Below are 16,074 nucleotides of genomic sequence, written 5' to 3'. Positions count from 1 at the left end.
GGACTGAGATGAGGCTGGGTACACGGGGGCAGGGAAGGAAACGAAGCGACCGGGGAGCTGCTCAGTCCCCCCAGACACCAGCCCTGCTCTCAGGCCCTGAGGATCACGTTCAAGATTTGGGTTTCATTGTAGGTGAAATGAGAGGCCCTTAAAATCCAAACAGGACAGTGGAGTGTCATTCAGTCATAAAAGGGAACGCAGTACTGAGAGGTGCTGTCACGTCGGTGAACCTTGCTAAGTGAAAGCAGCCGGTCACAGAGGCCTCGTCCTGTGCAGTTCATGTGAGCTGTCCGGGAGAGACAGATCAGGGAGACAGAAAGCAGATCAGGGCTTGCCGGGGCCGGGGGCCGGGGTGGGGAGCGGCTGCTTAGTGTGTGCAGGGTCTCCTTTGGAGGTAATGAAAATGAACTGGATAGAGGTGGTGGTTGTGCAACATTGTGAATGAGTTCAGTGCCACTGAATTGTTGCTTTAGAATGGTTAAAGTGGTATACTCTGAGCCAGGGAACAGGACTGGCTGCCCCCGCCAGCAGGTCCCAGAGAGGGAGCAGAGTGGTGTCTGGTGATGAGTTTCATCGCAAAGAGGAATCTTGGTCTTTGGCCTTTGCTGTGGGAGCCTCAGGGTCCTCGTGTATTAGATTTTTCCTCATAAACTTCAGCTGTCAACACCAGAGAGGCCCATTCCATCCTGCTTCCTGGCCACGCTTTAGACAATCACCCACTTTTCTTCTCTTTCTCACCCACAGATGTTGGCTGATGATGCAGAAGCGGGCGCTGAGGACGAGAAGGAGGTCGAGGAGCTGAAGAAGCAGGGCATCAACCCTCTGCCCAAACCACCCCCAGGCGTGGGGCTCCTGCCCACCCCTCCTCGGCCCCCTGGTCCCCAGGCCCCGACCTCTCCAAACGGCAGGCCTATGCAGGGTGGCCCCCCACCCCCACCTCCACCCCCACCTCCACCCCCTGGGCCCCCGCAGATGTCCATGCCGGTGCACGAGCCACTGTCTCCGCAGCAGCTGCAACAGCAGCAGGACATGTACAACAAGAAGATCCCCTCCTTGTTTGAGATTGTGGTACGGCCCACAGGGCAGCTGGCTGAGAAGCTGGGTGTGAGGTGAGTGTCCTAGGCCCCAGGTCAGGCCGGTGGGGGCTGTCCACCTGTCAGCGCGAGCCTGGCTGGGGCAGCGTCTGCCTCTCTGAAGCTGTTGGAGTCCTGCTCTGCAGCCCATGACCTTGGGCTTGCAGCCTTCCACTTGGTGCTTGTTCGTCTGTGGTGCCCTCCGCGGCTCCTTGGGGGTAGCCACTGCCCTGTTCCCACAGCTTCTCTCACAGACACCATTTCTTCCTCTTCTAGGTTCCCTGGACCCGGTGGACCCCCAGGGCCAATGGGTCCTGGGCCCAACATGGGACCCCCAGGGCCAATGGGTGGCCCGATGCACCCCGACATGCATCCAGACATGCACCCCGACATGCATCCGGACATGCACCCGGACATGCACCCCGACATGCAGATGGGCCCTGGCATGAACCCTGGCCCGCCCATGGGACCTGGTGGCCCCCCAATGATGCCCTATGGTCCTGGAGACTCCCCACACTCCGGAATGATGCCCCCCATCCCACCAGCCCAGAACTTCTATGAAAACTTCTACCAGCAGCAGGAGGGCATGGAGATGGAGCCGGGACTCCTGGGGGAAGCAGGTATGTGGGGCTCCGGGCGTGGCTGCTGGGGCGGGGGGCTTTGCACGATGGGGTAGAGTTGGGGAGATGTGAGTTTTCTTCCTTGGTCCGAATCTCTTCAAAAGCATGAATTCAACTCCCATCTCTGTCCCATTTAATGGTTGAATGTTTTCAGTGACATGGATTCATTATCCTGTTGAGGCAGAAGAGAATATTATGTTGATTGTCAATATAAAATTTATTTAATCTTTAAAAATGTTCACATGGCTGGAGTCAGGAGCGTGGGAAGTTAGAGGGACGAGTGTGGAGTGGTGTGAGGCTAAGAGGCTGATAGGCCGTCAGGAGTAAGTCAAGTGTCCTGGCCAAAGTCACCTCCTTCCAGACGTTCTCGGCTTGGAGCTGCCAGTGTCGACCCTGTGACTGTGCATGTTGTGTCCATGTGACTGGCCATTTTCCTTCTTTTCCTTGTGTATCGGTACCGTCCTGGATGGCAGGGGCCTAGACGCCCCCTGCAGCAGTGCCTCGTGCCCGCCGCAGAGGGGATGTGCTCTGCTGCCTGGGGTCAGTGCTCGAGGCCGCCACACCCCTTGTGTCAGCTGCATTGCAGCGGAGGGAGGCAGGTGGCAAACTTGTGAGGAGGGGATCGTGGTGGGGCAGGCTCAGTGCCTCTGTAGGGACGGTCACAAAAGCCTCTCTGAGAAGTGAAACTGGAGATGGGATTGGGGGGGTGGGCAGCCGTGTGCCCCAGGTCTACGCAGGACGAGGGAAGGGGTCCCAGCGCACGGGGCTGTTGGTCGGCAAGGGGTGGCCTCGTGGCTATGAAGAATGTTGGGGTGTACAGGGGCCACAGATACTGGGGCCAGGGTAGAATGGGGATGCTTTGGGGGCTGCCATGGAGTTGACCTGGGCAGAGGTGAGCAGGGTGGCAGTCCCGAGGTGGCTGGGAGTAGCAGGGCAAGGCTTCGAGGTTTAGACGTGGCCCCAATGGGGCCAACATGCCCCCTGCCTGTGTTCTGCAAGGCAGGCAGGAGCAGCATCGAGGATGGGTTGGTGGGCTGCAGGGGGCCTCGGGGGTGCTCGCACTGTTCCTGATGCAGCACGGCCTACGGAGAGCCTGGTCGGGGAGGGTGGCAGCACTTCGCTTCAGCCACGTTAAGTGTGAGATGCCCCTTTTCAGGGGGCGGTTGGAGGGGCGTCGGGGAGACGCCCAGGCTGGAGATTCAGGAACATGAAGATTGTGGGCATCTAGGTGATGTGTGGAGCTGTGAGAGCAGGTGTTTGGGGGAGAGCCGGGGCTTTAGAAAGACGCGTCCGAAGTCTTGAGTGAGCAAAGCAGGCTTCTGAGAGAGGGGGCTGGGGTTCCCACGGCCCTTGCTTTTAACACATGTGTATGGAGAAAGCTCTGTGGGGGCAGGTGCGGGGGAAGCAGAGTCAGTCAGGCTGTTAACAGTAGGTGTCTTCTATTTTAGTTCCCATGCCATAAAATCTACCCTTTAAAAGTTTGCAGTTAGTGGTGTTTTCTTTTATTTTTTGTAGAGATGAGATCTTGCTGTGTTGGCCAGGTTGGTCTTGAACTCCTGGCCTCAAGCAATCTTCCCATTTCAGCCCCCGGAAGTGCTGGGATTGCAGGTGTGAGCCACTGCACCTGTCCTACTTAGTGGTTTTTAGTATATTCACAGACTGTTCCTTCTGTGAAGGGGAACCTTGACTGTATTGGTCGCTGGGTGTCCCAGGTCTGAACAGGGGTGTGGCGCAGTGTAGGCTGGCCCATCAGGTTCCCACGATGGAGTTCAGGTGCTAGCAGAAGGCGACTTTTTGCTTTTTGCTTTATATATTTTTTGCATGTGAAACGTTTACAAAATTAATGATTTTTAATTCTATAAGCTTAATGTAAATTAAATGACAGATTCCCTTTCTTGGTCACACTCACCACATTTCAGACGCTCCACAGTCCCAGGAAGTAGTGGTGGCCATGTGGCCCGTGCAGACCTAGAGCGTTTCCATCTTTGCAGAGCATTGCTGTGGGGCAGCCCCGACTCTAGACATGCCCCGTCTTGGTGACTTGCTGTGTCCCACACGCGTGTCATTCACACCACACAGTGCGTGCAGGGGTTGATGCTAAGTCTGCCCTCGTCACCGTGCCTGCTGCGTCCCCTACAGGAGCTGTGCTGCTGTCGCAGCTCTTGGCTCCGGTGCTGGTTGGGTCTGGGGTGAGGTGGCTGGTGCCGGTGCCGCCTTGCGGGAGTGGAGGCAGCCCCTCCGCCCCTGCTTCCCGAGGTGCCCCCTGATGCAGCAGCCGCTTAGAGACACTTGCGGGGTTCAGGACCCTGCGCAGGAGGAGAGGGCTCCACCCACCGGCCTCTGCGGTGACGCGGTGACGCGCCGCCAGAACAGCGTTTTGGTGTATTCCGTTCTTTTCTTTGCCTGGCTTTTGTTGTTTGGCATGGTGGAGTTCACACTGTGGGCTCACCGTGAGGAACGCTGTTTTTCTTTATTGATTATGACAAAGAAACCACGAAACTCATGCTCATAGCAAATAATTGCACCAGAAGGATGTGGAGTAGAAAGTGAAAGAGCACCAGCCCATCTCTCCAGAGTCTCCTTTCCAGAGGGACTGTTTTCTGTCTGTCTTTTCAAGGCCTTTTCTGAGAGTTTTACAAAATACATAGTGTTCCATCCTGTTTCCACCTCATGAGCATTTGCCCTGTCATGAAACCCTCTCTGTGACCCTCATTCTTCACGGTGGCGTCATAGGCGGGAGTCCCTGGCGAGCTGCACCGTTCCCTCGGTCGTGCTGGCCGCAGCCGCAGGCCTGGGGAGGGCAGGCGGATGGCCGTAGGTCTCACCATCGCCATCAGGGGTTGGGTTTTGCAGCGAAGGGAAGGGGGGTTGCAGTTGGCACCTGGAGGCCCTTCTCGACACGAACCCTCGGTTCTTCCCTGCCACAGAGGACTACGGGCACTACGAAGAGCTGCCGGGGGAGCCTGGGGAGCACCTCTTCCCCGAGCACCCTCTGGAGCCCGACAGCTTCCCTGAGGGAGGGCCCCCAGGCCGGCCGAAGCCGGGCGCCGGTGTCCCCGACTTCCTGCCCTCGGCCCAGAGGGCCCTGTACCTGAGGATCCAGCAGAAGCAGCAGGAGGAGGAGGAGAGAGCGAGGAGGCTGGCTGAGAGCAGCAAGCAGGACCGGGAGAATGAGGAAGGCATGTGTCCTCCCAGGGGCAGGGGTGCAGGCCCCCCGGGCCGCTGTGCAGGGGAGAGGTGGGGAATGCCTAGGTCGGGTTTCCTGTTGGGAAAGAGCCTGTGGCCAGGGAGGACCCCCGTCCAGGACAGGGAAGCCAGGCTGGGGCTGCTGCATATTCCTGAGGAAACTGGAAGTCAGGGCTGCCCTCTGTGTCTTGGGGTTTGGGAGAGAACCTGGTCCCATGGAGAAGGACGGCGGGCTGGGCCCTGCAGGAGATAGCGGCGGACAGGATTGACTGCCCGCGCCCTTCCTGAGGAGGCTTTAGGGAGACCTCACAGCCCCCATCCCTAGACCACGCTCTCGGAGGCCAGCAGACAAGAGCTGGTCGTTGAAATAAACCAGTAATAACTGTAGTCACAGACAGCCACCAGGTCTCAGCGCCGAGTGCTCAAGCTGGTGGCATCCTCCCCAGGGTAAAATGGACAGGTGGTGTCTAGATCCTGAAGCCAGAGGCCACAGGTGGCCCTGACAGGAGCCCAGGAGCCAGTGGGGACAGCAGGAGGGGCCCCTGGGCTGGTGGTTCACATCTCCCCTGCCTGGAAGGTTGTGCTCAGGCCAGGTTCTGAGTCTTCCCCTGGCTTCGCTTCTTATCAGCTGGTGATGCAGTTCATCAGCATCTGCCCTTCCCTGGGACGGGGGACATTGTGAGTGGCCTAGAGGCAAATGTCTGTGAGCTCCAAGCCCAGTGAGAGCTGAATCAGCAGTGGCTGCTGCCAAGACCTCCAGAAAGAGGTGCCCGAGCTGGATTTGCCATGTTGGGGGCTGAACCAGCCGGAGAGGAGGGGTGGGCAGCAGAGCCTGGGGCCCAGGAGTTCTCGTGTGGTCCTGGCCCTGCCCGCAGTGTGAGGGCACTGTGCCTCTGTTTTCTCTTCTGTCAAATGGCCATGATAGTAACACTACTTCCTGGGTGGTTGTGAGTTATTTAATAAGACAAACCACTTAGCACAGTGCCGGCACAGCAGGAAAGCTCCGTAAACATCAGCCCTACACCAGCCCCTGGCCTGCGGAGCCCTGCTCTCCTCGGCAGCCCGCTGCAGGGAGGGGTCCCGGGAGGGGAGGCTCTGAGGCTCGCAGAGGTAAGAGCAGAGGAGCCTGTCACCCAGTGGGCTGCTTTGGGGTCAAAGGAGGCGGATGGTGAATGTGGTGGCCACTCACCCCCTCCCTGTTGCTCTGTTCTTTCTCAGGTGACACCGGAAACTGGTACTCCAGTGACGAGGACGAGGGTGGGAGCAGTGTCACCTCCATCCTTAAGACCCTGAGGCAGCAGACATCTAGCCGACCCCAGGCTTCAGTCGGGGAGCTGAGCAGTGGGCTGGGGGACCCCCGCCTCCAGAAGGGACACCCCACAGGAGGCCGGCTGGCTGACCCTCGCCTCAGCCGGGACCCCAGACTCTCCCGCCACGCTGAGGCTTCTGGCGGGCCGGGCCCAGGGGACTCGGGGCCCTCGGACCCTCGGCTGGCTCGCGCCCTGCCCACTGCCAAGCCTGAAGGCAGCCTCCATTCCAGCCCCGTAGGCCCTGGCAGCTGCAAGGGGTCTGGGCCATCCCCCGCGGAAGAGGAGGAGGGAGAGCGGGCCCTGCGGGAGAAGGCCGTGAACATTCCCCTGGACCCCCTCCCTGGGCACCCGCTGCGGGACCCGAGATCACAGCTGCAGCAGTTCAGCCACATCAAGAAGGATGTGACCCTGAGCAAGCCAAGCTTTGCCCGCACCGTGCTCTGGAACCCCGAGGACCTGATCCCCCTGCCCATCCCCAAACAGGATGCGGCACCCCCAGTGCCCGCCGCCCTACAGTCCATGCCTGCCCTGGACCCCAGGCTGCACCGTTCCACCACCGCGGGGCCCCCCAACGCCCGGCAGCGCCCGGGTACTTCCACAGACCCCAGTACGTCCGGCTCCAACCTCCCTGACTTTGAACTCCTCTCTCGCATCCTCAAGACTGTCAATGCCACAGGCCCCACCACGGCCCCCAGCTCAAGTGACAAGCCCAGTGACCCCCGGGTGCGGAAACCCCCCACCGACCCTCGGCTGCAGAAACCAGCAGACTCTTCGGCCGCCTCCCGGGCCACGAAGCCCGGCCCCACGGAAACGCCGTCTCCAGCCGACAGCCCCAGTGGGGAGTCGTCCCCGCCAGCCACGGCTCCCTACGACCCTCGCGTGCTGGCAGCTGGTGGGCTGGGCCAGGGCAGCGGGAGCGGGCAGAGCAGTGTACTGAGCGGCATCAGCCTGTACGACCCGAGGACTCCCAACACGGGTGGCAAAGCCGCAGAGCCGGCTGCCGACGCGGGCGCCCAGCCCAAGTGCCCCGAGGGCAATGGCAAGAGCTCAGCCTCCAAGGCCAAGGAGCCGCCTTTCGTCCGCAAGTCCGCCCTGGAACAGCCGGAGACTGCTAAGGCCAGTGCCGACGGGGGCGCCGCCACCGCCACAGACAGGTACAACAGTTACAACCGGCCCCGGCCCAAGGCTGCCGCAGCCTCCGCCGCCACCACGGCCACCCCACCGCCGGAGGGCGCCCCACCCCAGCCCGGGGTGCACAATTTGCCTGTGCCCACTCTCTTTGGGACCGTAAAGCAGGCGCCCAAGACGGGCACGGGAAGCCCATTTGCTGGCAACAGCCCAGCCCGCGAGGGCGAGCAGGACGCAGGGTCCCTGAAAGATGTTTTTAAAGGCTTTGACCCCACTGCCTCCCCCTTTTGCCAGTAGTGTTAAGCCAGAGGCAGCACTCCCGCCACCCTCCCCGCCCAGGGTGGTGTTTAAGGGCAGCAGCCGGAGTTGGGAACCTGGGGGTGGCGGGGGGGCTCTGGGTGTTCTTTCTTTTTTTCTTTTTTCCCCTTTTCCTTTTTCTCTCTTTCTTTTTTCTTTTCCTTTCTTTCCTTTCTTTTTTTTTTTTTTTTGAGTAGTACTTTCTTTGAGACTTATAAATTGTATATGACCATCTTCAGTTCTGGTCAGTGCTGTGGGCACCCAGACTCCCACCGAGAAAACCAGCTCGTGCCCGCGAACAGTTGCGAGCGCTCGGGCTGCAGCCCCAGTGGGCCCTGCCTGGCCGGGCCCCCCTGAGGCCGGGGGCTCCGTGGGTTTTCTGGGCACCGCTTGGCCCCTCCCCCCAGGACAAAGGGAACAGCAGGCGTCTGAGAAGGCACTGGACGTCACTTGCCCTGTGCCACTGGGCACAGAGAGACGTGGGATCTCGGCCACAGCAGGGCCCGAGTGGAAGCAGGCCCAGGCATTTATTTCTAGAACCCTAGCGTGCACCGTCCCCGTCTCTTGAGCACAGGCTGTGACAGCCCATTTCAGGAGATGCTGAAAGTGAAAACGAATCAAAGAAAGAAGAGCCCTTGGCGGCGTCCCGGGAGCTCCCAGCCCTCGCCTGCTCTGGTCTGTCTGGATTGGCACAGGCGGCCCTCTCTGCCACTCTCCATCAGAGTTCGTCCCGAAACCAACACCCTCCATCCTGTGGCAGACTCCGGGGCGAGATGGACCTGGAGGCAGCAGGGGCCAGTGCGAGGCGGTGGCCCCGGAAGAGCTGCGTCCAGGAGGCAGCCCCCCGGAGCACGCGCTTTCTGTCAGTATTACCCGGCCTGCCCTGTCGGGGCTACGTCCTCCTCCCCCCTGCCGGGGTCTGCCCTGGTCCTCAGAAGCCACAGCACCCAGTGTGCCCGCACTGCCGGCCCCGGCCTCTGCAGACAGCTCAAGGATCCGAGGTGTGGCCACTCGCCAGGCCCCAGTGCAGGGAGCCCTGGCGCGGCTCTGTAGCCAAGTGTTTCTTCTCTCCCCGCTTCTCTGCGCCTCGTTAAGCTGCGTTCTATGTAGGGCACGAGGTACTGGTGTGTTTGCTTTCCTCTCCCCAGCCGACAGGTGCAGGGCTTCAGAGGCGTGTCGCGGTGTTGGGTTTGTGGACACTTCCAGAAAGGGAGCCTGAGGGGAGGGTGGGCGCCTGTGGCCAGGGCAGGAGAGGGGCGCGCTTGGCCCTTTCCAGGAGAGGGACCAGGACCCCGTTGGGGAAAGGAGGGACCGAGGACTGTGTCCTCCCCTCATCCGGCTAAGCCGAGACAGGGGAGACGTCTGCAGCGGCTTCTCCCCACCCCCATCCCCAGCTCTCCCACCCCGGCTGAGGTCCAGCCTCATCCACAGAGCCCAGAGGAGGCTCAGCCCGTGGACGAGGCCGAGGGAGACTGGCCCCAAGAAGTGTGTTTACTTGTGTGTCCATCTCCTGCCCGCCTCTCCTGGTCCTGCCGCTGGCTGAAGGCCTGGGTCTCTTCCTTGCTGACAACGAGAACACCTGGTCACCAGCTAAAGGACTCCCCCTCCCACCTCCTTTCCGAGGGAGGTGAACAAGGCTCCTATACCATCCCCACCCCCACCCCAAAAAGAGAATGAAATGAAAAACTCATGAGTTTGGGGCCCAGAGGCAGGGCAGGTGAGGCAGGGCCCCGCAGGGCCAGACAGCCCGGGCTCCGTGCCGTGATCAGGTGGGTTGGTTTGTCTTTTTGTCTTTTTTATTTTGTTTTGTTTTTTAAGCAATCATTAGTGAGATTTGTCTGCAGCCACCAGTGTTGGCCTTGCAGCAGAGGCTGCGGCCCTTGGTGTTTGTACAATAAGTAAGAATACAGAGTGTGGCAGTGTTTGGGGTTTTTTTTTTTTCTCCTTTTGAGAACTTTCTTTTGTAAAGGAAAAATTAAATATTTTTTAAAACCGAAATCTGTGGATGAAATAGAAGCTGGAACCCTCCTCTTGGAATATTCAGCCTAAGAACCTCATGGGACTATGAATTCACCCGAAATTTTCATTTGCCATCAGGCCGAGCTTTTAAAGAAAAATTGTTCTCTAACCAGGATTGTAACAAAAGTGTAAATACTATTTGAGAGTTGAGAGTTGATGGTGCAAATATGTATATAACGTACTGTATTTTTACAATGATCGTCGCATGACTCTATTCCACCCCCCTTTTTGTACTCCATACCTGTCTTCCAGAAATGTCACCTGCCTTTTCTCCTGTGGTCTCTTAATCCAATAATTGTATTACTGCCATTAAAGGATGCAGTTATTTTAAAAAGCCTGTGAGTCTGGTCTCTCCCGGTGGCCCAAATTGTCCCTTGCCTGGGAATTAACAAGGAGGAGGGTGGGGACAGCCAGGTGAGGCCGGGACTTGTTCTCTCAGTGATTGGCGAGAGGACACGGTGGGGCAGTTTGTGACTCCAGACGGCGTGCGCTTTCCTCAGTGATTGCAGATCATCTGCCAGCAACTGCACCCCGAGGTTCCTGAGCTGCCACTTGGGCCAGTCTCAGCACTTGGGGTCCAGGGGTCACCCGTACAGGCCCCTGAGGAGCTCACAAAGAAAGGCCAGTGGTGAACACAAATGGGACACCCGGCCGGCTTCCATGGATGGGAGGGGCTCATCGGGTCTCCCTGAGGGAGCGGTGTCTGGCGGGTCGTGCAGGTGGGCACGTCTCCCCTGGGTGGATTTTGGCCTCTGTCTAACTGAGTGGCCTGTGTTCGTTTTCCATGGCTGCTGTACACATTAGCAAACTCAATGGCTTAAAACAACACAAATTTCTTAATAATGGTTCTGGGGCTCAGAACTGTGACATGGGTCTTAATCAAGCTGTTGCCGAGACTGCGTTTCTTCGTGGAACAGGGAGCATCCCTTCCCGTGTGTCTTCAGCTTCCAGAGGCCACCAGCATTCCTTGGCTCACGGCCTCTTCCATCTTCAAAGCCAGCAGTGTCACTCCTCTCTGTGGCCACGACTGGGAAAGCTTCACGTCTGAGGATCTGTGTGATTAGGTTGGGCCACCTGGGTAATCCTGGCTAGTTGTGTCTCCAAAGTTCCCTTTGCCATGTAAATGACATATTTCACGAGATTAGGGAATTCACGAGGATTAGGACACGGAGCTTTGCAGGGCCATTTTGCCTATGAACTGGCATCCCCACATATTCCTTAGAGAAGGGTTCTCGTTGGCCAGCCACTGGTTGCTGGTCTAAGCAGACAGATTCTAGGTTTATGTCAAAAATTTAGAGTTCTGTCTTTGAATTTCTTCCAACGCACCTGTATTGTGTAAGGATGATTTTACCTGTAACACAAAACTCCAACTCAACTGGCTCAAACAGGCAGGAATCCATCGTCTCATGGAACAATGTCATGGGGCAGTTGCTGGGCTGGTAGAGTTGGGTAGAGTCGCCCAGGCTCCGGCCATCTTTGCGTTGCACCCGTCCTGGCCGCGGCAGCAGGCCTCATGACTGCAAGATGGTGAGAGCATCTTCCACCTTGACCTTCCCTCACCAGGCGCAGAAGCAGGAAGGGCCTGGTTCTCCTCCTGTATCTTCTTACCAGCAAGGAAACACTTCCCAGAATCCCTTCAGCAGACGTTTCTTCAGCTCCCATTGGCCAGGATTAGATTGTGGGCCCTTCCCTGCCTCCAACACTGGCAAGAGGGGAATAGAAATCTCACGATCAGACTTAATCAAAGATCCACTGTCCCGGGGCTGAGCTGAGGTGGGGGCACCGCCATCGTTTCATTGCAGTGCTGGGGCTTGCATGGCTCTGGCCAGCACTGGGGTACAGTCAAGGTGACTGGCTGGCTGGGTGAGGACCATGGGGGGAAGGAAGACATCACCTGGACTTGGGGAGGTTGGCACAGCCTGGAGAGCCTCAGAGGCTGCATTAGAGATCTGGGGAGCTTGAAGGTCATCACACTTGGAGTCTAGAACCTTCCTTCTGCCCAGGTAATAAATAGGAGATGAGGAGCCAGGGAGCCTGGTGGATGACAGGTGACTGAAGCCCAGGCAGTGGTGGGGGCTGCGAGCAGATGGCCTAGAGACTCAGGGCGTGAGGAGATAGGACTCGGTAACTGGGTTAGGTGTGGCGGGGGACAGAGAGGGTGTCTGAGGCGGCCGGCAGGGGCCAGCTCCCTTGCTGAGATGGGCGCATGGGGTGGGGGTTGTTCTGGGAAGGGCCGAGTGCAGCCGTGCACCCGGAGCTCTGGGCTGGAGGCTGCGGGAGGCCCCTCCATGGAGTTGGTCATTAAAACTGCAGGGGTGATGATGTCACTCAGGAAGCAGGTGGAGCCCCGAGAAGCATCACGGCTGGCGGAAAATACAGAGGCTGAGGGAGGCATCAGCTGGAGAGTGAGGCCAGGAGCCGTGTGGAGAGCCTTTCACTGCCAAAGGTCACCTGGACACGGGGAGCAACGGTCCAGGTCCTCGCGCGCCTGCCTGATCCGCTGCTCGGGTTCCACAGGTGTTAACGTCGTACTGTATCTGCCGTATCATGCAGTTAGCCATGTGCCCTTCCCTCCCTCCACTCCTCCATCGCGCCTGTTGATGCATTTCACAGTAGGTTCCAGACATCAGAACATACCCCCCAGCTCCTTCAGTATGTGTAGCATTAAGCAACGTTCAATATTTATTCACAGTTCGGTTCCTTTTTTTTTAGGTGAAATTTCCATATCGTGAAATGCACAAATCTTATGTGTACACTGACTGGCTGAGTTTGAGAAGTGCATACATCTGTGCAGCTCAAACCCCTGTCGATATGGAGAACGGAAATTTCCCTCCTGCGCCTTCCTGCTCGATCCCTTCTCTCACCCTCCCAGGGGCAAGCGCTCTTCTGGTATGTTTCCTTCTTCCGTTGCTTTGGCATCCAGGTTGGTGCATGTATCAGTAGTTCATTCCTTCCATTGCTGGGTAGTGTTACATGGGGTGGATGCACAGCTGGGCACCCACGCACCTGCTACTCGTAATAGCTCCAGACTGGGCCATTTCCAGTTTGGAGCTATTATGAATAAAGCTGCTATAAACATTTGCATGTTTGGCCTGACCTAGTGATCATACCTGTAATCCCAGCACTTTGTGAGGCTGAGACAGGAGGATTGCTTGAGCCCAGGAGTTTGAGGTTGCTGTGAGCTACGGTGATGCCACTGCACTCTAGCCCGGGCAACAGAGGGAGACTGTGTCTCAAAACAACAACAAAAACCCAAAAACCATTTGCATGTAGGTCTCTGTTTGAATACGGATTTTAATTTATGGGTACATACGTAGGAGTGAGATTGCTAGCCACAGGGCAGGTGTCTGTTTAGTTTTATAAGAAACTGCCAAACTGTTTTCCAAATTGGTTGTACCATTTTACATTTCCACCAGCAGCATATTAGAGTTCCTCAATAAAGATGTTAAAAGTATAAAAATTAGGCCTGGTGCAGTGGCTCACTCCTGTAATCCTAGAACTCTGGGAGGCCGAGGCAGGAGGATCACTTGAGGTCAGGAGTTCGAGACCAGCCTCAGCAAGAGCGAGACCCTGTCTCTACTAAAAGTAGACAGAAATTATATGGACAACTAAAAATATATACAGAAAAAATTAGCCTGGCATGGTGGCACATGCCTGTAGTCCCAGCTACTCAGGAGGCTGAGGCAGGAGGATCGCTTGAGCCGAGGAGTTTGAGGTTGTTGTGAGCTAGGCTGATGCCACGGCACTCTAGCCCGGGCAACAGGGTGAGACTCTGTCTCAAAAAAAAGGTTCATCTCCCACTGTAGCATGTATCACAGCTTCTTTCCTTTTTATGGCCAAACGGTTTAACTTTTTTTTTTTTTTTTTTTTTGAGACAGAGTCTCACTCTGTTGCCCGGGCTAGAGTGAGTGCCGTGGCGTCAGCCTAGCTCACAGCAACCTCAAACTCCTGAGCTCAAGCGATCCTCCTGTCTCAGCCTCCCGAGTAGCTGGGACTACAGGCATGCGCCACTATGCCTGGCTAATTTTTTCTATATATATTTTTAGCTGTCCATATCATTTCTTTCTATTTTTAGTAGAGATGGGGTCTCGCTCTTGCTCAGGCTGGTCTCGAACTCCTGAGCTCAAACGATCCGCCCACCTCGGCCTCCCAGAGTGCTAGGATTACAGGCGTGAGCCACCGCGCCCGGCCACGGTTTAACTTTTGAAGAAACTGCCAGACTATTTTCCACAGCGGCTGCACCATTTTACCCTCCCAAATAGCAGGCACTACAAGTGGTGCCACCATGCTTGGCTAATTTTTAAGTTTTTTGTAGAGGTGGGGTCTCACTCTTGCTCAGGCTGGTCTTGAACTCCTGGCCTCAAGCGATCCTCCCGCCTCGGCCTCCCAAAGTGCTGGCATTACAGGTGTGAGCCACTGCACCCAGCCTACTATACATTTAAAAAATATGTTTCAGTACCGCTGGGATCATGATTGTTTACTTTTTTGTAAACCAGAGGGGCTTGAGCAATGTCTGCCGCCGTGGCCCTGAAGTGGAGCTGGTCCCCAAGTTGGTCAGGGAGCCCCTTGCCTGGGGAATGGCCACTTCCCTGCCCAAATGCCTTGTCCTCATTTCACAGCACATTTGAATGCTCTGCCTCAGGGGAAACCTCCTAGGTCTGCTTGCTTCGGGAAAATGCCGGCTGTGTGTCTGGTGAAGAGCTGGCCTCGTTCCTGCAGAGCAGCCCCCAGCCCGGATTCTGCCAGAACCCCGGGGACTGATTTCTCCGGATTCCACTTTGGCATTCCACTCAAACTGGCTTGCTGCCGCAACAGACAACCAAAAACGGGGTGGCTTAAAACAACAGAAATTTATTCCAGAGGCTGGAAGTCTGACATCAAGGTGTGGGCAGGGCCACACTCCCTCCGAAGGCTCTAGGAGGGTCCTTACATGTCCCTCCCAGTTTCTGGCAGCTGCCTGGCGCCCCGGGGCTTGTGGCTGCATTGCTCCATTCTCCTCTGTGTCTGCGACTTCTGTCTCTTATAAAGAGATTTAGTCACTGGATTTAGGGTCCACACAAAGTTAATTTCATCTTGTGATCCTTAATTAACCTGCAAAGACCCTGTTTTCAAGCACAGTCCATTCACAGCTTCCAGGGCTTAGGATGTGGACATATATTTTGGGGTCTACCATTCAACCCATCATCCTGCTCTTTGAGCTGATTCAGGGCATGTGGGCAGTGAAGGCTCTAATGAATTGGTTGCAATTTACCGATGTTCTTTGTGGTCAAGCTGGAATGTGTGCCACAACTGGTACTGGTGGGTATTTCACGCCTGGCCATAAAATCTTCTGGACGTCTTTTAGAACTCATTTTCCTGACAATCGCTGGATCATCCCTTAGCCTTCAACAAGCTTCTGCCCAGAGACGAGACACAACCATGACATAATATCCATATGATCATTTACTCCAGTTAGGCGACCCAGATATTTACAAAAGACCCACCCAGGGAAGATGAGCTGCTTTTTCCTGTAAGCAGTGTTTCCCACGTTGTGAGCCTGGCAAGGAGCTCTTAACAGTACTACGGAACAATTTTTTAAAATGTGGAGCCTATCAATTGTATTAGGAAGAACAGGTGAGGTTATGCTGCGGAAACACAAACTCTCAAATCGCGGTGGCTTGAAGTAGCCAGAGTTGAGTTCCCATTTACAGGCCAGCAGAACGTTCTGCCCATCATAGCCACGGGGGACCCGATGGATTGAGGCTTCTCCCCTGGAACATCCCGACAGGTGGCGGGTGGTGGAGAAGCGCCCGTCAGCTCCCACTGCGTCCTCTAGGGCTTCACTTCAGCTCGGTTACATGGGCTCACTCGAGTCACGCGCGCAGTCTCGCGTCAAAGGGACGGGGGCTGCAATTCCACCGTATGGCCAGAAGGCGGCGCTAATGTCAACCGTGTCGGCCGCCCGGTCCACGCTGTGCGCGGTGCCAGCTCGGCGGCCTCGACAAGCGCCTCTCCGGCCGAAGGGGCTTCCTTCCTCAGCCTCCTTCTCAGGGGAGGTCGCGGGGCTGTCCCTGCCCCTCAGGCCCCCGGGCCTTGCCGTTCCTCCCCTCTCAGCCACTTTCTCCCACGCATCTCCTGCACGGCCCCGACTCTGGTGGCGCCTGCGTCTCGGAGGCCCCGGGGCGGGCAGGAAGCACAACTTCGGTGTTCGCTAGTGGCCCTCTTGGGGGTGCCCAACATAGGGTTTGGCTGCAAAGTGTGGCTGGTCATTTGATCAAAATGATAGCTTAAGTGACTGAGATCAAGAACTGGCCACACCTTTGGCTGCTGCGTTAGTACCTGGAGAAACATAGCAACTGTATTAGTCAGGGTTTTCCAGAGAACCAGAGCCAATAGGATATATATGTAACCGCAGAGAGCGACATAGATATATAGATACAGATAGATCTCAATCTAGATCGA

The 16,074-nt window shown here is 56.8% G+C and overlaps 1 protein-coding gene across 1 annotated transcript in view; it reads left to right on the top strand.

Moving 5' to 3' along the window:
• Window positions 1–9,892, top strand: part of ZC3H4 (zinc finger CCCH-type containing 4) — a 42,462-nt gene extending 32,570 nt beyond the window's left edge. Inside the window, exons 12-15 of the mRNA XM_069457450.1 lie at window positions 745–1,109; window positions 1,350–1,693; window positions 4,621–4,872; window positions 6,098–9,892. Coding sequence (XP_069313551.1) covers window positions 745–1,109; window positions 1,350–1,693; window positions 4,621–4,872; window positions 6,098–7,614 — 2,478 coding nt within the window. The 3' untranslated portion in view covers window positions 7,615–9,892. The remainder of the gene's footprint in view (window positions 1–744; window positions 1,110–1,349; window positions 1,694–4,620; window positions 4,873–6,097) is intronic.
• Window positions 9,893–16,074: the final 6,182 nt, after the last annotated feature.

The sequence above is a fragment of the Eulemur rufifrons genome, chromosome 24 (genome assembly GCF_041146395.1).
Source record: "Eulemur rufifrons isolate Redbay chromosome 24, OSU_ERuf_1, whole genome shotgun sequence".
NCBI classification, from domain to species: Eukaryota; Metazoa; Chordata; class Mammalia; order Primates; family Lemuridae; genus Eulemur; species Eulemur rufifrons.
The sequence above is the reverse complement of the archived record's forward strand: the minus strand, read 5'-3'. Positions and strand labels throughout refer to the sequence as shown.